General features: G+C 40.6%; 1 protein-coding gene across 1 annotated transcript in view; it reads left to right on the plus strand.

The window, feature by feature from the left end:
- The window catches only part of cdh13 (cadherin 13, H-cadherin (heart)), a 340,521-nt gene that overhangs the window by 151,745 nt on the left and 162,947 nt on the right, over nucleotides 1–25,829 (plus strand). Inside the window, exon 7 of the mRNA XM_079346024.1 lies at nucleotides 16,162–16,306. Within this exon, the coding sequence (XP_079202150.1) occupies nucleotides 16,162–16,306 (145 nt within the window). The remainder of the gene's footprint in view (nucleotides 1–16,161; nucleotides 16,307–25,829) is intronic.

Below are 25,829 nucleotides of genomic sequence, written 5' to 3' on the forward strand. Positions count from 1 at the left end.
ATGGCTTAAAAATAACCTGGTTAGAGTGAAAACTGCTTCTGATATGAGACCTGAGTGAGCATCTTTTATGCTAACGCTAATGATCATTACTTCCATCCTGGTTATTGTAGTTCCTGAAGTACAGCTGTTCAGTGTCTTCATCGTGTTGATGCACATGCAGGCTTCACGTGCTCACTTCTTTCTGAACAGGCTTGTACGATACCATGTTCACTCTTATCACAAGCACCATAGTAAGCCTGTGTCTCAGTCCGAAGTCTGAACAAGAAGCTCTTATCAAATGCAGCGTCTGTTTTTATTGACGGTCCTCTGTGGGCACAGTGGAGACTGTATCACTTTTACGGCGCTCAGTGGTCCCTGCACGCTGTCCTGGTCACATTTATTTCCAGGGTCTCCATTGCTACTGTAGCTAATGGCTTATGAGGGAGTTTAAACATGAAATATTCAGAGGCGGGTTGAAATCCCCATCACTCTAAAGGCACTTTATTGGCACAGTGAAAAGGAGACCTCTGGGTCTTTTAAATCACATAAATGGCACAGCCTTTAAACATGTTAGATGTGTCTGTTACAGCTCTATGATCAACATTTAAATTCCAAATAAGCACACGACTACATGTGTGTTAAAAGTGGCTGCCATGTAACACCCCCGAGTGTTTCATCTCCTGACTCTGTTGTTCCTCTCACGTCTGTGGAGCTTTTAGAGCTCCATTAAATCCCGGATATAAATCGCACCAATAAGACCCTGTCTGTTTCCCAGAGGGGAAAAACTATCGTCCTGCATGACGATTTCCATCAAAGTTCACAAGGTGTGACTTCTGTACAACTGTGAGCTCTGTCCAATCTGTTATTGCCATGTGGAGTTTGCAGCCCTGCTAAGCTGTAAGGAAAGTTGAGCTTTCAGCCAACAGTGACGTTGATGATTATGAGGTACGTGAGCCCTTTACCTGGAGTCACTCTGCCCACCTGCGCTGTTTATGTTAGGCAGACAGGATGATGACCTATAAGCTGGTAAAAAGTGACATTTACAGCCTGCTTAGCCATTAGTGTTGTAGTGTATCCCAACACATTAAAGTGCTGTCAATGCACTATGCATTGGGGCGAATTTTAAAGTGCATCAGGTCACAAGCACTGAATTGCAGACATTACACTGGTTTCACTGGTACTGATGATGCAGCCTGCCTGTGTAAGGTCCAGTTGATCCTCCAGCTTCTTTCTGAGTTTACATCCATAAAGAAACCAAGTTTATTTTATGATCCAAATGATTTCTACTCCATTCCTTCTTCTCCTTGTTGTGCTGCATAATGACTTTATTTATTTTAAATCATACTGCAATTGTCAGAGAGATAAAAAAAAAAATACATAAGAATAATAAACAAAAGTTTATTGTCATTTGATTGTACTGGTTGCACTGGTGAGTTTTGGAAGCTCGCTAAAAATATGAATGCACACATTGTTCGAATTGAAAGTACAAACTAAGCAGGACTTTGCAAACACATTTGAGGGAAGTCAAACTTGAGCTGAAAAACAGCGAGGGGTCAGCTACAGACAGATGGAAAGTGGGAATTGTAAGTAGGCTATTACAAGAACCATAAGCAAGGCAAACAAACAAACGGCAGACAAAGTAAACACTTACTGTGGAATAACAAACAGACACAGTGATCAGCTGGGCCACATGTTCAGAAGGATTTAATGTCAAACATTATTTCCTTATTAGGCTCAATTAGGGAGAAAATGAATGCTAATGAGATGGAAAATGGAGAGGCAGGGTGCAGGAGGAGAACGGGGCTTATCACCGCGTTTGTGACAAGCTCGGGTCGGGTCGAGAGCGGCAGCGGAGGACTCTAATTGGCGTAGAACAGAGGAAGGGTAGAACGTGAAGTGATAAATAACAGCCTTGTTTACACAGGTAGAGATATGACCCTCAGTAATGCAGGTCTTCACAACAATAAGTGTGCCGGGTCCTTTGGGCTGCTTTGGTGCAGATGTGATACAGCTACAGTACAAAAGGCACCATCGAGCATCTTTTGGAGTTAAAACGTGTTCCGGTTGTCTTTGTGATTTGCACATTTAAGCTTTGTGTTGTGGGAACCAAGTTACATTCATACATGTTAGTACATAAATAAGCAGTCTGTAATCATGTTTGAAATTTCACATTTTCTTCAGGGATTTCATTGGATAAGTTCAGTTATAAAAAAAATCTTAAAAGTAAATGAATTCAGTTCATGTGGAAGGATGTTCTGCTAGGTTAAAAGCAGTATGGTAGGGTACTGTCACTTTAAGAGACAGACTTGTGGGAGGCTTAGAGGGTTAGTTTATTAATAAGGAGAACTTCACTTTCTTTTAATAGTCTAACTTTGGAGTCCTCTGGAAGTTTTTTTTCTTGTTACACGAGTAAATCCAAGGTCACTTGATGTTCAACCCACCACAATCATTATTACTAGTGTTGATACTTTGATGCTTTAGGTATACTCATATCTTCATAACGTAATTAACCGTCACCCCTAAACCAATGTTTTCTGCTTGTCTGGTTTCACGTCTGCCTACTTTGGCCTCAGAGCTCGGTGTCTCAGCTCGAGCCCTGCTGTAGAAATTCACATTTATCCTTTTGATCTTCTCTGACAGCAGATCTGAAAGACACCATATACCCTATATTCCTTCTGTCAAGCCACAAAACACAGGGACAAAGGCAGGGCTCACTTAAAAAACAAACATATAGACCTTTCACTGCCCTGCGAGGACAGATCAGGAAACTGACAGCTGTTTTGAATTTCTAAATATCTGAGATTTCAGAAACTGTCCAAAGCTGTCCGCTCAAAACTGTTTTGTTAGCTTGTCAAACTGTGCAAAGAAAGCCAAACATTTTCACCTATATTAACTTTTTCTGAGAGAGTCGATTTCAAACGTTGTCATTGTTAGACAGCTCAGCTGACAGAAATGCCTTTGGCTGTGGTCACTGTCTGTATATCGACATTTATTTCAAGGTCTATGCTTGGTGGAAAGCAACTTATATTGAAAATTTAATTATGCATGCGTGACAGATATATGTAAAGAAATGTGCACATCAATCAAATCTAAATTGTCTGTCAGAACCATGGAGGGGAGCCTCTCCCTCCTTTTACAGACAGTTTAAAGGTCGTCTCACTGTATGGAAGTGCAGGCTGTGGGAAGGTGTAACAACTGCAAGATGCATAAAGATAATACGACATGGTGTCATCTCTGCACATGCATTGAAGAACATATGAAAGTATCATGTTTGAGCAGAGAAAAAGCTGGTGCATGCCCAAAGAACTGCCAGTCATTCAAGTGAGTTTGAAAGTTAAATGCCTCCAAATTATAGGCTGATGCAGCAGTCGTGTGAGGAATATCATCATCATCTTTCATTCATTTATTTAAATCCTCAGAAAACACATTGAGGGAAAACCCTCAATGGTGACAAGGTACAAGATACATATAAAAAAAGGAATAAAACAGGAAGTGCAGTCATTTTTTATTAAAAAGGTAAGAAAATAATTAAAAAATATATATATTGTATGTTTTTCATCTATCCAGATACAGAGATATTTTATTTAATATTGCACTCTCTCAATGACTGTATCATTAAAGGGTTGAATTTGAACTGAAATTTAAACATGAGTTTAAATATGAATGAGGAAGAAGGGATCTGATGACAGCTCGCTGGTCATCCTCTGAGATTGTTAAAACCCCTGACATTTAGTTTTTGCACTTCTCATTTTCTGTTCCTACACCTCTCTTTTACATTTTCACAAAAGATAGCAGATAGATTATATTAATGCATACTAATCCTCCATGTGAAATGCAGTGCAAGGCTGCTCTGACACAGAGCAGGTGTTTTAACATTCAGAACGGTGGGACTGTGAGCTTGCTTCAGGCGTTTAATTTCTGCAGACAGACACAAAACATAATTCTCACAATTTGCTAAATGTGGTGACTTTGCAGGTTTTTAGTCTTCTGTACCTCACAGCATGGCGACCAGATCAGTGGGATGCCTACGCAATTGTGTTGTTTAATCACATTTTACAGTCACTGCTCCTGTTTCTATCCGTCCGTCTGGATTAAACCGGCTCGACTGTGGCTGTTTCCTCCTGCTCAGGTGACGCACAGAGACTTTTGATATTAATCCGTCATCTTGCTCATAGGTGGAAGGATAGCTGAAAATCAAACCAGTTCACCTTACTGGTTGTTGCATTCAATGCTGCATGTTGTTATACACAGTTTGTCTTCTTTTCATAGTTTACAGTGTCTGTCCTCCTCATGGAAGAGACAACGTTTGAATCTGTTTTTTAAATCTGGTAAACATTATAAACGTATGTCAGCAAGTTCAAAGCAATTCAGTAACAGCAGGAACAACATGAGGAACCTTTTCCCCCATGGCACACTCATGGCTCCCTTCTTGTCTTCTTCACGTGCTACACGTCGGTTCCTTCGTGTCATCAATTTGCATGTCATGAATTTTTGGACTTATCAAACCTTCCTGTTTGCTGGTCTTGTGGGAAACCTTCTCCCAAGTCTTCCAAGTGTGCCCTCATTTTACAAAGTGTATCTGGGTCCTTGTGCAGAATGTGATATCCCACACATTATTACCGAATGCATGTTATGCAGTGCTCGGTGTGAACAAAATAGTGACTTCAAATAAACAAGAAGGAGATGGAGATCGTGACACAACTTAAATGTTTCATATTTTATCATATTTCAGCTAAGTACTGTCATGACCCGGCTCTGAAGGCCCGACAAAAAAACAAGATGCCAAAATAAGAGTTGACAGAGAGAGCGAGGTGTTTGTCAGTGAATCAGTGTTTCACCTGTTGGCTGAAACTAACATTAGCAAACTACAACAAAAGCAATGTGAGACGAGGAGCTGCGGTGGTGAGGGGCTGCTAGCGTGTTGACTGCCAGATGTTGCCTAACACCTGAGAGACTGGCCAGGTCTACCCAGGAGTGGCAGAACACCGTCCTCCAGCCGCCTGCAGGGAAACAAACACACAGACAGAGAGGGCAACGCACAACAGCAAGCCCTGCATGCTGGCTAATTAAGGCTGGGCGGCAGAATGCTTCCAGTTGCTGTCTTTGTATGCTGTCAATGCTGCATGTTTATTCACATATTTAAAGGGTAATAATCATGATTCCCTTTTTTTTTTGTATTCATAGATTTATGGAAATGAAAACCATTCATTGCAATTTCCGTAACATATTGTTCACACTCAAATGCTTTGAGTCTTCAGAGTACATTCACCACTGTTCCTCCTTCCTCATTTACAGTAGAAGTTGCTTTATGAGCCTGAGGCCTGAGACAGGTGAAGCCTGTTGTCCAAATCCCTCTCCCGTTTTCTGCTTGGCTGAACTGTAATTTCCTGGGCTTTGGAGAGCAGGATACGCTGCCCTGCACACAGGAAAACAGCCCTGATGTGCACTTAGTCCCTGTATGTGGGCTGGAGATAAAGGACACACAAAAACACACACACACACACACCATCAACAGGAGCACCACATACACTGACTCCCCAAGCAAGAAGACCTTTGGCCACCATGTTAGCTTTTGCTCTCATTCCAAAGAGTCGTACACATTTTTTCCACGCTGCTTTGGTCCGTGCTTTATAAATATTTTACATGCTTAATTGTGTGCACCACTGTGTTTGCGAACACCAGGAAACAGCCTGCCCATTGTTTGGTGTCTCACACCACTAATTAGTTTTTAGAAATATTTTCTAAAAGTTCAAATAAATTGCATGATAGTGATAAAGTTTCTTTGATGCAGTTTTTACACTCAGGGACTTTTTTTTTTCATAAGCTTTAAGCCTCTCTGCAGGTCAGGATCATTCCACTCAGTGAGATGTGTCACTATCCTGCTGTCCTTCCAGAAACCCCCCAAAACCCCTGCAGACATACTGCTGTGCCTCTACTCCCAGATAACCTGATTAAACAGTGAGTGCCCTGTTGCTCAGCCTCGGGCATTACTGCTGCTAATACAGCCTGTCCATTGCCTGCTGAGGAGCACAGCGCAGCCCCCCTAATGCACTCGGCGTTAGTACCAGGGCAGCTCCACTTTCATCTGCAGAGACAAGAATGACTCTCAGTATTAGTCACTAAAATGGCTGTCACTGACCACAAAGTAGGGGCAAATTGAGAGAAAGAGTTAACTATAAGGGAGAATAAAAGTGATTACAGAAATGAGGCAAAGAATCTGTGCTTCCAATGGAATCGCAGAAACATGAAAACACATCTGTTGTTTATTAACACCTGTCAAGGTTTGTGGTCTGTCGAGCTTACAGATGCCGAGTTTATCCACATTCTAATAAACAAGCATAAAATTGTCACAAATCACTTATTTTCACTAAAATGTCTTAATGTGACCAACATACCAGTATAAAATGCTGAGACTCACACCATCGTGACTGCGTCAGCCACCAGGTAAAGGTAGGTCGATGGGTCGCTGGTTGTGCGTCCGTACCTCATAACCTTGCAGTATTATGAGAGCTTAGCTACCAAAGAGCTAGCAGGACTGCAAACAGATGGTACTAGATCTAGCTAGTGACACAGCTGCACAGAAACAGCACGTTATGTTGCTGAATGCAATGCAAATGGACAAAAAAAGAATACATCTTTGTACATTTAGCACTTTACACCATTATGATAGGAATACCTGTCCAGTAATTAAACTCAGCTGTTGTGTTGATGGCATAGCTCAGTCCTGAATGCTCCAAATCCAGGCCACCTTTGGGGACGACTATATTCCATTGCAAAATAATTGGTGCAGACGGCTAAGCCTAGTTTCCACCAACCCTCCAAACAGAACATTCAGTGGCAGACAATAGAGATTGAATTATAGGCTACCTTCTGAGAGCAGGGGGGTATTTTGTACCAAGATACACCAGGGAGAGCCTTTGTGACTCTTTCAACACCTTTCTGAAGCAGGATTATTTTTTATCTCACCAGACGGCCAGCTGAATGAAAGATCCTTTCTGTCATTTTCTCGATACATTTTTAACTCCCCCACTTTTTTTTTTTCACCGTCCATCTTTTGTTCAATCTCTCGCCCTCCATAGACCATCTATTTATATCTTTCTTTTACTTTCCAAGGGCTTCTTTTCTTTTGATGTAATGAGGAACATTTCAGATCTGCGACTGTTGGATAGGAAAAAATAAATCCACACATAACACAATCCAATATTCTAAAAGTAGTTTTGTTAGCTTCTGTCTGCTGAAGAGCACACCGAGCCCGAGATGCTTATTACAACCAGTTAGCTTTTTATTAGACCACAAAGGCATCCGCATTCCAGTATTAAAGATGAAGAGCTGGCTGCTCAAACATGGATAACACAAAGAGCCGTGCTGTGATTTCAGTTCAAACTAAAGCTCCTTCTGTTTTTAGTATAGGTTGAGGTTTTTCCATTACATATTGTTTTAGTCAGGAAGTGAAATGAAATGATAAGCTTAACAACCTGTCCCAAAATAATTTGGGTCTAGTAGATGAAACATTTCAACCCAAACTTAGTTGATGTTTTCTACTGTTCACCTTTGATTGCAACGTCCAATATTTAGGGAGTAATAGTGGAGAGGAGTTTAATGGGGTTTTATTATGCAGTAAAAATACCATTAGATGATCAATAAAAGCATACATACCATTTCCTATCACCATGTTGTGTTGATGTACTGAGCAACATACTTGTGAAGCCCCTCTCCTATTTCTCTGCAAGGTCATTGACTTGCAAAAATGTGCAGAAAATCCTGGGTAATATCACGTGACCTCTTGGTGTAGCTACGTGAAACATGTAGATTCCCAGGATCAATAGCGTTTATGGGCATCGTGAATATTTTAAACAAATATAATATATTTACAGCTGTTTAGATTTGACAATTGAGAAAGGGAATGAAAAAAAATCTGAATATAAAACTCAGTTGAGGCTAGAGGTTTGTGAGAGTCACTGGTGCTTGATAAAACATAGTAATTGGTAGTAATCTTTTAGGCCCAGTAGTTCATAATAATAATAATAATAATAATAATAATAATAACTTTATTTATAAAGCGCTTTCAAACAAAGTGCTGTACAGGTACTAAAAACACAAAAAATTTAACACATTAAAAACAAATCAGGACGAATAACAGAATGTAAACAAGTGTGTCTTTAACTTGGCTTTAAAAACATCCACAGAGCATGCCTGCCTTATGTCCGTAGACTGTTCCAGAGTGTTGGTGCACGGTAAGAGAAGGCTCGCTCACCAACAGTCTTTTTGGTGTCTTTATGTCAGTCTTTTTCTGAGACAGAGTGTACAGGTCGGCCAGTCTGCTTTTCATCATCAGTATTAACTTATTCCAGCAACGCTACCAGAAAACAACTCTCCAGCTAGGGGAGCCCAAATTATCTGGAGGATTGATTTGGCGCCACCTAAGCCCCACCCACCAAAAAACATCAAACTGATTACTAACACTAAAATGGCCTATTTGGGAAGATATATGTTTATATGATGATATTTGATAAAGATATATAGGGATGAACATACCAACCATTATTTCAATACTGCAATTTTTGGAGACATAAAGGTCACAGAAATTACACAGTTATTGTTTCCATATATTCTGCTCTGCAGTAGAACATTTTTATCCAAAGTTGGTCTTTCCTTATCTCTCAAAGATTTACAGCAAAAAGATGAAACGAATATTGAGGCGGTGTTTCCTACTTGGCTGCTTCCAAACCCTTAATTTTATTCATATAGGATTATGCAAGAAAGTGAAGGTACAGTAGATGCAGCAGATGTGGACTCGACAGGTGGATTAACATCCCGCTGTCCCAGTGGGTGTTTCAAAGGGAAGCTGATTCCTTGAGGATCTGTTCTGTGGGATCGAAGAGGAAAAGGAAATGCTAAAGAAATTGAGGGGAAAATGTCCTTATGCTATCACATCTTGCAGCAGTATAAGAAGCTGTTTGAAAAGCAAAACATTGTCTTTCCAGTGTACAAGCTGTGGGTTCAACATCATAAATAAGCAGTTTCTCCAAAGTAGTTTGTGACTTAAACCCAACATCAAGAACTATTTCATACGATTCCTTTTAAATCAGCACAATCTATAATTCATCTGCTCCGTTTGAGTTCTAACAATGATTGGTACCTTTAACTTCCCATCATTAGACTGTCAAGATTGAATTTTTTTAAACAAGTATCTTATACGTCAGCTTCATCCTCAAGTTTCTTCTGTGTGTCGATATTCCAAACTGACCTGACGAATCCCACTATCGGTGCTGGAGCAGTTCAGCAAGTTTCTCGGTGTTCAGATTATTTACCCCTTGCTGTGTCCCAGGGAGAACATGAGGGGAGATTTTGGAGGGAAAGCTCTCCCACCTGGGGATGGTCTGAATCGTGTTAAGGGCAGGCCCGGGGGTCTGCAGGGTGGAGAGCAGCCTGCTGATAAAGGCAGAGTCAAAGGAGTGTTTGGGAGGTGCACAGCACTATTCACCTTGGAGCTACTGTGGAGCAGTTTCACTGGGATCTTAAGAAAACGGCAGGCAGGCAGAGCCCCTTTGAATTCACCGGCTCAGCAAAGGGAGGATAACTTGAATGGCTCAGGAGGAGCTGAATGCTGAGTGAATGTGAAATGAGTCGACGGCAGTGGATGGAGCAATGGAGCCCCTTCCATATGCATGACTCAATCCCCTTTCACCACTTCCCTTTCATCGTCCTATTCTTGTCTGTGTTTAAGGATGTGATAAATGCACCAAAGCTCAGCTACCTTTTCCTCTAATACTTCCACACCGAGCGAAGCAACCAAATGACTGAGGCTCACACTGGCCTGTCTCCCCCTGCAATCAACTTATTTTCTCATGTAAGCACAATGACATTTCAGCAAAACATCAAAAACTAGAGTAATTCATGAGAAAGAGGGGACCTAAAGGCAGGAAAAACAATAACTTGCAGATTCTGCATGAGAATACATACTCTGTATTCAAGGGGAAGCATATTTGGCGTGGGGGATTTCAGGACTGTACCAGACTGTACAAACTCTAATGCAACCAGTGATCTGATTGGCTTTGACGGGACAACACTTGAGCTTTGTATCAATGTATTTTAACACACATCTGCACAGAAGTACAGCTCACACTCTTGTTAAAGAAGTTGCGTCTCTCCTCTAAATCCATTCCCTCCCTTCACATTTCGAGGCAGACTTTGATAGGTGCACAGCATACAAAGTGTTGGCCCAGACATCCTTAATTGCTTGTCTGAATAACTTCTGCTATCCTGAGGCTTTATCTTCATATGTATGATATCAGCTATGATATCTGCTATGCTCAAAGTTTAAAGTAGGTGAAAGAACCTCAAACATAAAGCTGTTACCTTCAGAACTGCTTAAAGTAATCGGTCTCAATCACAAGTTTTAAGAGGTGGCTGTCACCACCATAGACTCTTTAAATAATGGACAGAGGAATACATCGACTGAAGTGATTCCAAGAGGCCATGCTTTGTTCTGACTGCCATCTGAATCAGAATCGGATTTCACTGACTGACTGTCCACATTACAAATTGCAAGTGATCAGATGCGACCTGCCCATCTGTATTGACATGGTCTGATCCACATTGACCAAAAACAAGAGTCAAATGGATGACAGAGAAGTGTCTTGTGGAGCAGTCCATCCACATGTTGTTGTTTGGCTTCATGTTTGTTTTTATTCTTGCAGTTTTCATCATCTGACCAATGTTAAGTTCTACGTCATTGTTATTGTTGATGGTGTCTTTTTTCTCTTGTTTCTGGTCAAACCAGAAAATCAAAATACTCCACATTACACAAAACCGTTTTGTTTTGTCATAAAAGTCATCACACTGATCTGTATTCAGGTCACCTATTTTTTCAGATAAGTCTCTTTTTAATTAATGCAATGCTTTAAAAAAAGCCGCCACGTTTGACAGCTCTGTCGACAAAATGCGTCTCCTGCGGCGCTTTGTGCAGAGCAAGAGCAGAGTAGAGCAGAAACAGTGAGAGGAAACGTAGGAAACCCCAGGAGTCATTGTACTTCCATAACTGTGAGTGTCTGCCTCACTGTTACACAAGCAGAAGTGGATTGCGGATAGAAGAAGACTGAGCCACAGACTTATGTGTTGGTATGTCTGAAAAAGGAAAGTTAAGTCAGTGAAGTTCAACAGCAACATCGACAGAAGATATTCATATCGTGTTCTGCACTTAAAAGACGTGATCATGATGTTTTTTTCATGAACTCATTTTAGAGAGCACTGTCTTTAATTTAGAGTTGTCTTTCTAACAAACTGTGACCTTTCCAACATGCGAGGTGTCAAGGTCTCAGTGCGATAATGATCTGACCTCTGAGGGAAAATTGCCGTGCCGAAGCGTTTCTGACATGGTCTCTAAGGTATAAGCGGAGTGAGAGGAAAGAGAAGCTGCAGGAGAGAGATGCTTTCACGGAGCCCTGTAATGTTATCAGACAGGATGGCCTGTAGTCAGAGATCTACACTCAGAAGGTGGAGCCAGGTCAGCCAATAAACACAGAGGTGATGGCCACAGACTTTATCATTTCCCCTGTGACTGCCTGCTGCTGCTCCAGCATGAGCAGTCCCATCTCCTCCAATTCTCTCTTCCTCTAATAAGTAATTTGGTCTCTAAATCAAATCACCGCTACAGATTCTAATTTTCAACTTGAGAAAATATTTCTCCATGATCCGTAATAGTGACAAAATAGCCTTCTCATTTTGCTAACAGGCAAGTGATGAGCCGTGTGAGGAATGCAATGTCTCGGGTCTGACATCAACTTCTTCAGCTAATCTGCTGCGCGCACACACTGATACACAAACATTGGGCCATTGCGATTGGGTGCTTTTAGGGCATGTAATTGATAATGAACATTGATACGCAGAAAACCCATAACTAAGAATAAATGGAATTTAAGGCAAAAACTATATCTGCACAATTAAGATCCCTGCAGGAAGAAGTGACTGATGATAGTGTCTGTAAAATATGTGAGGTATTACAGATACATGCTGGAGTTTGATTGGGTCTCTAAAGATCTTATTCCACATATTCCCTCAGTAGCTTCATACATGCAGAAACATGCATTCTCTTGCACCTTTTTTTATACCACAAACATATCATATGCACATATTTTCTGCAGTTCTGTTTTATGCAAACATCTCTAAGAGATAGGAAAGATAATTTGCACAAGAATCCAGCGAGGAGCCCTCGAGGATTCTTTCGACACTATAGTGCAACAAAATGAGCTATTAAAGGAGACCCCTCCAGCGGTTACTATGCAAAGATGAGGGAACCATAAGGCTCTGCTGCGTTTACCAATTTTTTACGTGACAAATATCCACATTGTTACAAAGTCAGCTATTAATCACACTCAGTCTTTCACATAACAACCTTGCAGTGTAAGAAAAATGGTCCAAGAGATGATTTTGTCAAGACTATTTTGAAATATGATGAGTCGATGGAAGCTATATTGGAAGCAAAAAGAGAGGAAAAAAGTTATTTCCCGACTAAATTCAGCTTATAGCAACTTTCAAGGGTGATCCAAATGAGGGACTTAGAGCATTGGACCATGTCTAACCATCACAGTGAATACATGCAGTATATATATACATGCATCAATGTATGCTGCTCTTGTGCAATAATGTGGATGCACACATCTGCATAATAATCAGTAATTATGACAGCACTTTACATTAATGAGCATGATAGGGCAATTGTGGAATTTACACCAGTGCTTTACAATTATGTGCATTACACTAGCACTTTAGCACTTAACATCCTGTCCCATTAACACTTTAACTAGGACAGTCACTTTATTCCTGGTTTGTTTTTAAGCAAAATCTCATCTCATGTATTTACATCTGTATATGTGCCCATCGACCTGAAAGGGTACCACAGATGGAAATAAGTCTCAGTCTCTAATCTGACATATTTACATGTTAATGTTCATTAATGTGCACCCTCCCTTTTTTAAATAATCAAATGGATATCGCATATGAAGTTTTTTTTAAAGTTTTTTTTTACGTGTGGTAAATCAGAATTTAATCTGTACATGTACGAACTGTATTATTTTTAAAACAGGATAGTGAAATAAACACAACACATAATTGTGCCCCAATAAAAAGTAGGCCGCTCAGTGAGGAAACCATTCACACCCTCTTCCTGTCCTTCTGCCTTGATGATTAGTTTCATACCTACAACATGATCTTGCGACCCAAACAACATCAACAGATCCAGGCTCTGTTTATGCAAGCTCCAGGTACTGACAACACTGGCCATATCTGCCCTACCGCATGGCCCCTAATGGCCCCCACAACCTAAACATTAACCTGGAGGCCCACTTTGGGGAGGCTTAAGAGTTAGCTCTGGCATCACAGATCTATATCTCTCTCCGCTCCTCATACCCACCAGCAGAACCTTTCTAACCTATTGCATCCTTATGTTGAAAGCAAAAAAAAGCTTTTCCTGGAGCCAACATTAAACATTACAAAGGAATTTCACAGAGGAATACTCCATGTGTTTTTTTTCCCCCCAACTAGCATCATCTCTCCTCGCCCAAATCCACTGATTTGGTTTCACTGCTTCATCCGAGTTTTTCTTCAGCTGTCTTTGCAAAACTCTATCCACACATTTCCAGTTCTCCCAGTAGTAAGATCATTGATCGAGCCTCTACTTCCCACTTCTACATTACACATTTTCCATCTTTGCTGTTCAGCTTCTGCTGCCAAATCCTCATTATGTAAGCCTGTACTAGAAAAATAGAAAATTACAAAATTACTTTAAAGACTTATTAAATGATTATTTCATGACATGGTCATTAAGAAAGCAGGCCCAGAATGGGTAAGACGCAGTTTGTTTTCTCAGTTCAACATGCAACCAGTTTGGTGACTGCTAACTTGTTCTTTTTTTTTTTTTTTGTGCGACTTAGTAGGTTAACCAGAAACTTGGTCCAATGGTAGGGGAGCTAAAAGGGAGTCACCACCATGTAAGCAAAAGGATTTTTCTCTGGCTGAGACAACAGTCCAATTAAATTGCCTCATCAATGTAACTAAAAGTTGACTGAACTGCACATTCAAATGGTAAATGGACTTGAGCTTGTAACAAATAAAGTTAAGTGACTTGCCCAAGGACACATCGGACCAGGAGATCAAACTCCCAACCTCCCTGTCAAGAGACAACAGACTCTACCACTGAGCCACAGACGCATAAACTGATTATACAGCACAAAGAAAGACACGCTAATCCCGAGCTCTTCATGTCCGTCTTTGTTAGACACATCACAGCTTCTCTTTCTGCTAGGAGACGAGAAGTGTTTGATTATGGATTCTCTCCGTGTGCCAAACAGGTTATTGCTGTGCTGTTGGTGTGTTCCTCATTCAAATGATCTGATGCAAGGCTCCTCGTAGCGAATGTTCTCATTACTGCTCAGACATGGCGAGAAGAAAAGCTAGACTCTGCATGTGTGTGTCTGCATGAGTGGGTGAAGTCATGCATACATATACTTGCCGACGTGGGACTGTTGTTCTTTTGCCATGCATATCTCTGCTTGTCTCAGTTGAGTAATATGCCTCCTGGCTACTGTGAGCCGGTGCACTTGTGTGCTGAACGATGGATTGGATAAAAATGCACGTTTGGTAGAGAACAGAGATGCTGAGTCGGCTGTTCGGCAGGATGGATCCCGGGGGGGAATGGTTCCTCTCATGGAAAGCCTCCTGTGGTATATTCTTTATGTGGAGAGGAGGGTGGGATGATATATGAAACGATTAGTCTCCTAACACTTAAGACACTTAGTTCAGCAGCATGTGTGCCATTACTGCCACTATACACCATATGCTGCAGGGCGCCATAGTGACGGACACGTGGAAAGAGGACGAGGACGAGGTGGGAGGAAAAAGAAGCGGGTTGCCACGTGTGATACAGGGGTTGTGTGATGTCATGCATTACTGATTGGAGGAGGAAGGCTGCTGATGTGATGCTGCAGATAAAGGAGGAAGTGCTCACACCAGTTCTGTCCGTCTGAATCTCCGCAGATCTTCTTCAGGGCTAATAAAGGAAGTGAAGGGAGGTCTTTAGCCACAGATTAAGATTGAAATGGAGGTAATGTCATTACATGCAGTTTCTTTATAGGATATAGATCAGTGACTTCATAGCGAGCATTGCCTCATCGGAACATTGGATTAAGCACACAAGCCACGATGATACCAAATGTGATGCCGAGCTCGTGACCATCAGCAGTGGCAACATAGAGGCTGCACTCTGTAACGCTCTGAAGTCAGCCCACCTTGATGGGTGCCCAGGTATATTACAAGCCATGCAGGTTTATTTTATATTTAGAGAGAGAGAGAGAGAGAGAGAGAGAGAGGTCTGCCTGTGCTGTTCATGTTTTCAGATATGATGCAGAGTTAGTCAAAGAAAACTGTTTTACTCCCATTTAAATTCAAACCTTAACTAACTCTAACCCGATCATCTTTTGGAACAAATTTGTGTTGAGTTAAAATGGTGACTTTCACAAATGTTAAGACACAGTGATACACAGCTTCCAGTGACTGTAAACATTTAACTGAGGTGCCCTTATATCTCCAACAAAGGAAGAAAGAATGATGAAACAAGACATTTCCTCCCTGTCTTATTTTATGTAGAAAAAATGTTTTTGAATGTAAGGACTGGAAATATTTTTGATAAATGTATTACATAAGAACAGCCGCTCAATCGACCATTATTAGTTTAAATTCTCAATTTTTAATGGTAATTAAGATTTACGGATTCCTCTTACCATTTCTCCTCCCCCTCTATTTACCACCTTCACTCGTCTTCTTCTATTGGTTGACATTTTATCTTCATGGATCAAACTTCTCATTCTAATCTCTATAAGCAGTTAAACGTGAACAATCTCAGTTTTGCCAACGAGCACCTTTAAATCATGACAATGCCTAACCTGTCTTCCTCATGTCCTTTATTTCAGATTCTACTTCATTTATCGCTCCTGAATTGCTCTTTGAAAAAGAAAAAAAAAGAAAAAACCTCATGCATTGTACTGTTGATAAAAAATGAAATAAAAACAACTCAACAGTGGCTGTCCTTGGGATGTTTTCAAGCCACCAGCCATTTGAGTGTCTGTACTGAATACACCCTGACGTTCTCCACTGAAGGAAATAACTCCTTTATCTTTTGATTTACAGCTGGAAGTGTCAACCACAGACTTCGAGGGAAAGCTTGTCGAAGGACCGGCCATTCTTGTGATCACTGTCATCGACCAAAATGACAACCGGCCTATTTTCAAAGAGACACGTTACACAGGAGAAGTCCTCGAGGGATCCCCGTATGGTAGGTGACACTGTTATATTGAAGGGGCCTGAAGGGAACCAGGTTGTTATTGGATTTAGTTGGACAGCAATATCACACACAGTATGATTGCTACACTCGAGATGTACTCTGATCGTGACACTCGTTGTGGATGTATTGATGTGTCTGAGCTGGCTGGTTTGTACAGGTTGCTGTTTGATGGAGTTGTGAACACTCTGCACATGCCTCAGTCACTTGAAGACAAACAGCTCCTTCCTTCTTTTTTTTTAATCATCAGCTCAACACTTTGACTTGCAGAAGCCCTTGAGAAGAGAACATCACCTGTCTTATCTTTTTGCCTCAATTTCAGACACCAGTCTCATTAGTTCCTCACTTTCATGTTGGCAATTTTTAGGGCTGACAGGCAGATTCTGTTAGGGACCTTTCCTCTAATAAAAGACTATGTAGATGTAAAGAGCAAGCCTCATCTGCCTCATCAGTTCTTAAATTATTATTGCAGTAAATTAAGTTATAATTTATGTCTGTGATCATCAAATGTTTTTCGTAACTTCAGTTGTATTTGAAAAGATACTGCTATAGGTTTATACGGGATATTCTCCGGAGAATTCGGCTTGAGCCAATCGGAGGAGGAGTGACTGGAGTCACAGTGTAAAAAATCATATAATGTGTTTATAATGCATAATGTTTTCTCTTCGTCAGTATGTTTTTCTCTGCTTTATTATTGACAGTCCGATTCCACTGAATGACAGACATAGCATTGATATTCAGACAAATAGTGTCAGCACCGTAAAACGAACTCTTTTGCTTTGTCTGTTACTTCCAGATCTTTCTTTTACATCACGTCTCACTTCAGGTACAATGTCTAAAATGTCATGAAGGGGCTCAATTCAAAACAAATTCAAGTTAAAAAAAACTTCTTTTCCACACATGAAGTCTAACGACTTGTGAAAAAGACGTTTTTCACACGATGGTTGTGAAGTCCTTTGAACAAGGTGATATTTATGTCATTAAATATATCCCATCTTCTTCTAACTTCTTCTTTTTGCTCTGCCTGAAGTGAGAAGTATACCACTGACACATGGTGGAATAAATTACCACAACACGTCCGCCTGATGATTCCAGCATGATGTTGTTTACCGTGTGTGTGTGTGAGTGTGTGTGTGTGTGAGTGTATGTTTGTGAAGCGCTGTCATTGCTCTTTGCAGAGACGTTTTCCTTTTTTTCCTTCATCTTGTGTGTGTTGAGATAAACTTTAAGATGCTGCCATGAAGCCTTCAGGATTCCTGAATCTGAATCCAGTAGATCAAAGTTTAATGGTGTCACTCACTGATTTGTTTGGGATTCTCTGCAGCCTTTCGGTTGTTATTCAGCATTCAGAGAGGTCCTTCCTGTGTGTGTCGTATCCTACTTCAGCTGCTGTATAATTCCAGACATGCTACTTCATCCATTTATTAATGCCACATGGACCAATCATACATTCTAAACAAGGACTTTAGTTTTTTTTTACTGATGTCAAGACGGATCAGATTGGACCTGAACGATATGTAAGGGTTAAGTGTACTTAACATTTTTTGACATACAGGATTAAGAGTAAAACCAGATATTGACCCACTATCCTTTCCCCCGTCTGACAGATAAAGACATTTTAAAGCCTTCTGCTTCTTATGTAATTGATGTCATGCATTTTATGACTATATGTTCCTAGCGGCTAATTTAAAATTGAATTGAACATAAATTTAAATTCAGTCTCGTCGGCTCGTCTATTGTTATGTAAAACATTTGGAAGAAAACTAACACTTAATATTGATAACAGTTTATTCAGCATGGCTAAACACAGCGTCTGCAGCTTAATGATGTTACATTAGCTTTCCAAGTGTTGCTAACGTTAGCACCCCTCGCTGTCATTCAACCCTGCAGGGTAAAGGCAGTTCTGGTTATTGTGTAAATGACCTTGAAAGTAGCATGGTGCTTGTTGACATCAGGGTGATAGAGCAGTATTGCAGTAGGTAGTGCTGTGCAGCTTTGTTACAGTTTTGACTAAGCTTTTGGCATATCGGCTCTGAATTCATACAAATATTATCCATTTATTTAGCGGACTGAAAACTGGTGAGAGTGCCAGATTTATTCAGTTAATCGTCCAATCGAGCACATCTCTAGTTTTGACAGGTATCAGACTCCCGTGAATATGTGCCAACAGATTGTTAATTTATGAGCTGTAGCTGGAGACTCTCACTGTGTCTTTCACTATGAAACATTTGGAGTCAAGTCTGGCGGAGCCTTGGAGAGACTCCTCACCTCCAGCCTGCACTGTAAATTTGAACGCTTTCTTAGAAGTCATTTCGTCACAGTAGCTTCTTTGAACAGTTGTCAAATCTGCCGCCTTTTTCTTTTATTTTGAGGTGACGGCTGTGCCCTTACTGTGGGGAAATATAAATGAATGCTGTTTGAATTCAGAGTGTTTTTTTTTTTTTCTCAGGAAAGCTGCAATCTTCTGTCATCTTTATATAAGCTGGCTGTGTGTTCACGTGTGCATTTGTCCTGCAGTCTTTACAGCTCGCTGATGTTTATAATGTTATTTTTCATTCTGTCCGTGTCCAGCTGTGCTGTGAAGGACTGTCATTCAGCAGACTGGGGTTATATATGTTGTGTTGCTTGTGTGAGAATTGTGGAGGTGGTCACATCCTGGGTGTCCTGCTGTTCATTGCTCACTGCTTCTTGTCTCTTCATGTTGAATTGTCCATTTTCGACATGTTGATCGGCATTCATTATTGTACACTGGAGATGCACGGAGTGTGAAAATCTCGGCTGATACTTAAAGGTGCACACATGGATCGCGTGTGGTCGTAATGTGCCAGTTTTCCGCCTGCTTAGCCCTTCCCGCTGACGGCCGGTCCTCACAAACAACCAATTTTGTGCCGATTTCAGACCAACACAAGTGAGCTGCTTCATGCCGGCTTCACAAACACTAACAGACTGTTACACACACAACAAGCTAACATGTTGGCAGTGTAGTTTTGAGGTGCACAGAAAAACAGGTTTGACATACAGAGGATAAACATGCTTTCTCTTTCTCTTCTTGTGGGCTGGGGGGAGAGAGTCACGTGAACATGGTTTGTTTGAAGGACGTTTATCTTGTTACTGAAAGTTTGTATGTGTTGCTTATTTTCATGATGGATTAATGTGTATTTGTAAACATTAATATAACAACAGATCTTTTGATACAACGATTTTTATGAACTGGCGCTACAGATTGATTGATGATTCATATTTCCATGACAGTTTTACAAGGAGCTTGCCTCTCGCTGCATGTTAGACTTTTTTTTAATTTATTTTTTTAAACAATTTTAATTCAACAGGGGACTTCTTCTGCCTGAATTAGCAGTCCCTGTTTGTCATTAGATAAACTTCATCTACTGATATTGTTGCATGCCACATGATTTGCCGACTGCTGCAGGTGGTTTTTGTGGCTCGTGCACAGAGAGAGGATTGAAATATGCTTCCCATTGTCTGTTATTAACATGTTTAAATGACTTTTTGGTCTTTTTGGTTCATCAGTCGTTTTCAATATTTCTATCTTGTCTGTTTAATTCGCTTTGAAACGAGAGGCTGCTGTCCGTGTTCAGTCGTGTATAATGGTAAGGTTCAGTGTGTCCCTGTTGTAGGCTAAGACACTTGAAAACTGCTTCTGAGGTAGAGCTTGAAGTAGCTGCAAGGTTTTGACACTAAAGCCCCATTTCCACCGAGCAGTCCGGTTCGGTTCGTCTCAGTACGGCGAGCATTTTGCGGCGTTTCCATAGACTAATCCCGAGAAAGATTCCCAAATGACCAACCCGTACCGTCCCACTTTTTGGGACCCTTCCGTTGGGAAGCCAAGAATATCGAGCTGACCTGAAAAGGTGGCGCTAAACCCTGCAGTCCACTTATTGGTTGAAAGAACCGCCACTTCCCGTGTGGCAACAGTAAACAAAACCCCACCATGTTCAAACCATTGACTTTAACACAAAGCTGTTTATATGTCTCCACACAGCCTTCTCTGAAACAAAGCTTGACTGAGTTTTGTAATAAAGAGTCACATGTCAGTGACAGAGTAGATGAAATGTCTTTCATTGTTGGTTTTGTTTGTGTAGCGTTTTTCTCCTTCGTTGAATTTATTAGTTGCCGGTTAGCTGTTAGCGGTTAGCTGCTATCAGGTGATGCTATTTACGTATTGGCTATCGTCATCCGGCTTACACGCCGCCTACCAAATAGGGCACGGGTGGCTGTGGAAACACAAACAGGATCAGACTTAATCAAACCAAACCCGTACCAAACTGTACTGATCCGTACCGGACTGCTTTGTGGAAACGGGACTTTTGTGTCCTTTGTTTAAAGAGAGAAAGAAAAGATAGAGGTGATTTTATTTGCTTCAACCGTTGCCGGATTCTGAAATGTATTGTTTTCTCCTCAGTCCTTTAACTGTCATAGTTGCACCACATGGCACTGATGATGAAATTATCAAAAATCCATTGCTTCACCCTGTGTTCCCCCTGCTGTTTACCTTGAACTGAGTTTCAGTGATTCACTGAAGAAGAGCCCCGCAGCTCTACCTGTCAAGAGTCTGACGGGCAAACATGTTGAAGATTGTGTGGAGGAATACTGTACATGTGTTCAATTCAAGCCCCCGACATACGCTTACATTTAGAATGCACATAGAAGGGAAGACAAAATAAAACGGTTTGCACTGCTGACTGCGACGCTGCTCGCTTTGTTTGTTCTCACATCATTAGCACAAAAACCACAGAAAAAAAACTTTAATCACCAACAGAGCTGCACAGATAACAGGGATCAGTCAACAGGCAGAGAGAGGAAGGACACACACACACACACACTTTGTACAGACGGCTTCCCATAGAGACGTTCTGAGCGGTTGTCAGCTTCATGCTGGACTTGTGTTATGAATTTCTAATGCCGGCGTTGCTCATGCAATGCTTTATATAAAGGGACATTGTGAGACATCGTGTCATTACAGGATAGAAAATGAGATAATAGGCTGACAAACTGGCACATCTGAATCTCGTTGGAAAGATGCAGCTTATTCTGTGCTCACACACACACACACACACACACACACACACACACACACACACACACACAGTATGAATGTATGTTGTTTAGAGTCTGACCCATTAAAGCATATTAACTATGAGCATTGGTTAATTCTGTCTCTGATAAGCACATTTATTATAAGATTTAGTCAAATAGCATTCAATTTGAGTTATATTGTATTACACTCGCAGTTCTCTTTGTGGCTGTCATCAGCACAGTGTTCTTTATCGATTACAACATGCATTATGACTCTCCAGAGTGTCGACACTCCCCACAATAGACTCCTTAGTCCAAATCTGCCCCACCTGACCATCTCAGATTTTCATGAAATTCGGTATACAAGTTGGTACTTTATTCAGTGCACATTTTTTTTTTGCTCTGTGGGTAGTATACTTCCTGAGAAACAGCACTCCCATTTTTTTCCCTCAGACTGGTGTTTTTTGGAGGCCTTTACTCAGCGGCTTCATGTGCTTTGTAGTGCTGAAAATGACTATACCCATCTAAATTTTTAAAAAATGAAGGCGTTGGCCTGGCACATTTAGTTGAATCTGAGATGGTGAGATGGGGCGCATTGGACCACTTGGTATTGAATGACCCTCAGATGAGTAGGCCTACTTGAGGAGACATTACACATTAATTTAGTAATTACAGAAATTCCAGCACAGATGTTACTTTCCAGTTGAGTGACCATCTTGTCTTCATTACACTGCGTATCTTTATTATTAGAGTTTTGTAACTGCATTTGAAGGATCAATCAATGTGAGTATCTGTCTCTTGTGCCGCCCTGCCCTCTGTCTGCATGCGTTTACTTAGTTTGGCTTCCTGATTTGGCAGAGAGAAGGAGCCAGGAAGGACATCAGTTACCAGAGAACATCTCAGATCAGTCAAGTGGCTTTCATTTTCTCTCCTCTCTGCACCCTTGGGCGTTCACCAGCTGGTTTGGTTTTGTTTGCACTTCACAAACACTCCACTAATCCGCATTTTGCATTTATGACTAATTTATCAGATTAACATATTTCGTATTGTTTTGAGTTTAGTTTATAACAAAACAACTTCATTTCAAACCTTGTATCATGTGTGATACCTTTCTTTGTCTCTTACTTTGAGCAAGTTAGTGATACTCTACAGATCTAAGAAAGATATCAGACCATTTATAAGTGTCAGATTGTTTTTCTCTTCCTAATATCGATATTGGTATCGGCCCCCAAATTCCCATTTCGGTCGTGCCCTAGCTTTAGCTTGAGGTGCTGACCTTATGGCTTACATGCACACTCTCCTGGTAGTTATTCAGTACCAGTTAAAGAGACACACAGCCTGCTGGCAGCAAACAGAAATTGGCCAAATCTCCGTTAAGAAAATCTTGTATTGCCAGAGTTAGGACCAGAGCACACAAACATTTGAACCATCACTTATACATGAGAAGCTCTGACTTCATTTAAGTTACCTCTGACTTCTGCAAGCTCAGCAAGAATTATTTAAAAAGACTGATTTTAAATTATGGGTTTGATCTTATATAATTAACACAGACTTTCTCGCTTGATGTGATATCACTGAACTGGCTTAAAGGCAATTAACTGATCGTGTATAATTCATTTTGAATAGACAGTCTGTCTTGAAAAACCTCAGTCAGTGCCTTTATTCCCTGGTCGTATGAATCAAAGTGAACAAAATAAAATGAACTGAGATTTTATTTTCAGTCAGTATGATCTGACAGCTCCTTGGTAGTATGGTTGCCATGGATGCCAGATCTAATTGAGCTCAGAGATAAGATGAGGGATGCAGCTCTGAAGACTGTTTTCTGGCAGACGCCTGCAGAGCTGTACACTAAATAGTCTACTTAGCCAACGTCAGTTCAGCCTAAATGATCTCTCTCGAGTAATAATAAATCCGTCACTCAAATTACATTTAACAACCTGTCACTTCTCCATACATTTCCTGGACAGTCGTTGGAGATTTTCAAAAGATAGTTTTGTTGAGGCAGCCGACAGGATGCAGAGAACGTTTCGTCCTCATCATCGGCAGGACTGATGATGCAGGACTGTTTACGACGTTTCTCATTGACCTGGTGATCCAGCTAGCTATTGATTGAGTGTGTGATGACTCAGATTATAGTAAAATTCTAAAAGTCTTGAAAAATCATGTTCTGTTTTTACATTTTATAAAAAAAATAAAATGAAATACCTAGGTATTCAAGGACAAAAGTATCAATCAGTTCATCAATCTATATTTGTATAGAGCCAATTCATAACAAGTGTTGTCTCAAGACACTCTGGAAAATACCTCACTTATTGCCATATTACAAAGACTGCTTAAAGCATCATGAGCACTTTAGCAACATTTAGGAAAGTCACAGTAACAAGAAAAAAACTGCCTTTTATCAGGCAGGATCTTTACATCCAGGCAAATCCAGACTCAAAAACAGCCATCTACCGAAACTGCACCAGGCTTGAAAATGAAATAGGGTGAGATGGGATGAGTGTTTTCATTTATTGAGAAATCCCTTCTTTTTTTTTTTGTTTTTTGTTGATGACTGAATGCATCCATGCTTCCATGTTCTCAACTTCCACCCCTGTGGCATATTCTTTTCCATTATTACTGCAGTAGTTTGACAACATATTTCCAGAACTCTTAAATCACAGGACAGTTCTAACGGCAGCACGTGTGAGATCTGATGTTGTGTTTTTACATTTCTTACAATCAGGTAAAATATAATTATTGAACTAGTGAAGCCTCACAAGTGTATAGTGTGTCCTGCAAAGGATGTTAGATAAGTCTGTGCTTTGTGGAGATGGAAATTAGCGAAAGTTAGCTTAATCTGGTACAAAGCACCTCTTCTCTTCTGAGACTAATTGAGGTTTTGTACACTGTCCGTAATTCAAATCAACTAAAAACATAATTCAACTAAGAATGTTTGAGCTTGCTTCGAGAGTTTTTGTCGTTCAGCACTTTCATGTGTTTGAAATCAATCTGATCCCTATTTCTGCTTGGTGAGTGGTTTCTTGTCTTTGGGAGAATTGATTTTAAATCGATATGCTATAATGTTATTTGTTAAGCCGGCCGTTTGAACTCTGTTAGTACATATCAAAAGATGAACATGTTTTGATTCAACATGAACTGAAGTAGTTGGCACCAAAAACAACTTGTTTCTGAACATACATATTCTCTGAGATTGTTTTGCTTCTCTCTTTTGTCTGTTTGGAAACTTTTAAATGATTTACAGATGTACACTATTTATATTTTTGAAGCAGACCAGGTCCTTCAATTTTTGTATTCAGTTTGCTGAAGAGTGGTTTTGCCAGGTCTTTCTATAAGTGGTTTTATTTTTGATTTGTATGGTTTCTCTCTGAAGGATGAAGATTGAATCTGAATGACTTTGTATTTGTTCCACCATACATCCACTTCACTTGCTGTAAGCAACAATAAATCTAATTCTCCCAGCAAGAAGTAAAAATGCTGTAGATGCTGCGGGCGGAGTGCTGTGTGTTACATGAATAGATGCTGGACACTTTGCATCCTGAAAGTCATGAAACATACTCGAGGTGTATTGGAAACGTATCAGTTGTGTGTCGTTGGTCGTAGAGCTGAACATGCAATGCCACTTCGTGATGCAGTCACAAAATATCACCAGTTTTCTCCATAGAAGTGTGTCTGATATGAGCATGCATGCAGAGCCTGTGTGTCCCTTGCAGGTTAAAGGTGACATGCATGTGTTATCTGCTGTCTCAGATACCACAGCCTGATACTTGAGGCAGACGCTCATTTACGCACAGATTAGGAGAAGAATTGTTCTGCTATCAGCTGCATTGGATCGTTAACTCTGTGGTCACACACACATATATATATATATATATATATATATATATATATATATACACACACACATTTGTTTTGTGGTAAAAAAAACAAAAAAAACTTTTAAGTTATCCCCCTGCTCTTACAAATGACATACAACACAGTGCATGCAGGCATACGCATTACGTTTCACTGCATGTTGTGTGTCCTTTTTGTCTTTTATTGAATGATCATTAGTGCATGTGCTACAATTTTCTGTGTATGTGTGTGTGTGTGTGTGCGGTGTGTAGCGGTGTGGGATGTGTTACACAGCGGTGTCTGGGCAGCAGGGGAAGCTGTCGGGGAGAATGTCACACTCTGCTCTGACATTTCTGTTCATACCGATAACAAAAAGCAGCCAAAGCAAGACTCTCACGACAGTCCGTCTCCTTCTCCCTGCCTACTTGTCTTCATGTTTTCTCTTTCTCGATCATCTCTATCATTCTCCATTTTTCCCTCATGAACCGCAACCCCCAGGGCGCTTTGTAATATCCAGCATCTTTTTCATCTTCTTCATCTTATCTTTGTCCTGTCTACAATCCTTTGGATTTGACTTTTTCTGTTTGTGTGAGAGAAAATGTTCCTTTGTTTAAGTATTGACGAATCAGGAATCAGCAGGCCTTAACCT

The sequence above is a fragment of the Symphodus melops genome, assembly GCF_947650265.1.
Source record: "Symphodus melops genome assembly, chromosome: 6".
In the NCBI taxonomy this organism is placed as follows: Eukaryota; Metazoa; Chordata; class Actinopteri; order Labriformes; family Labridae; genus Symphodus; species Symphodus melops.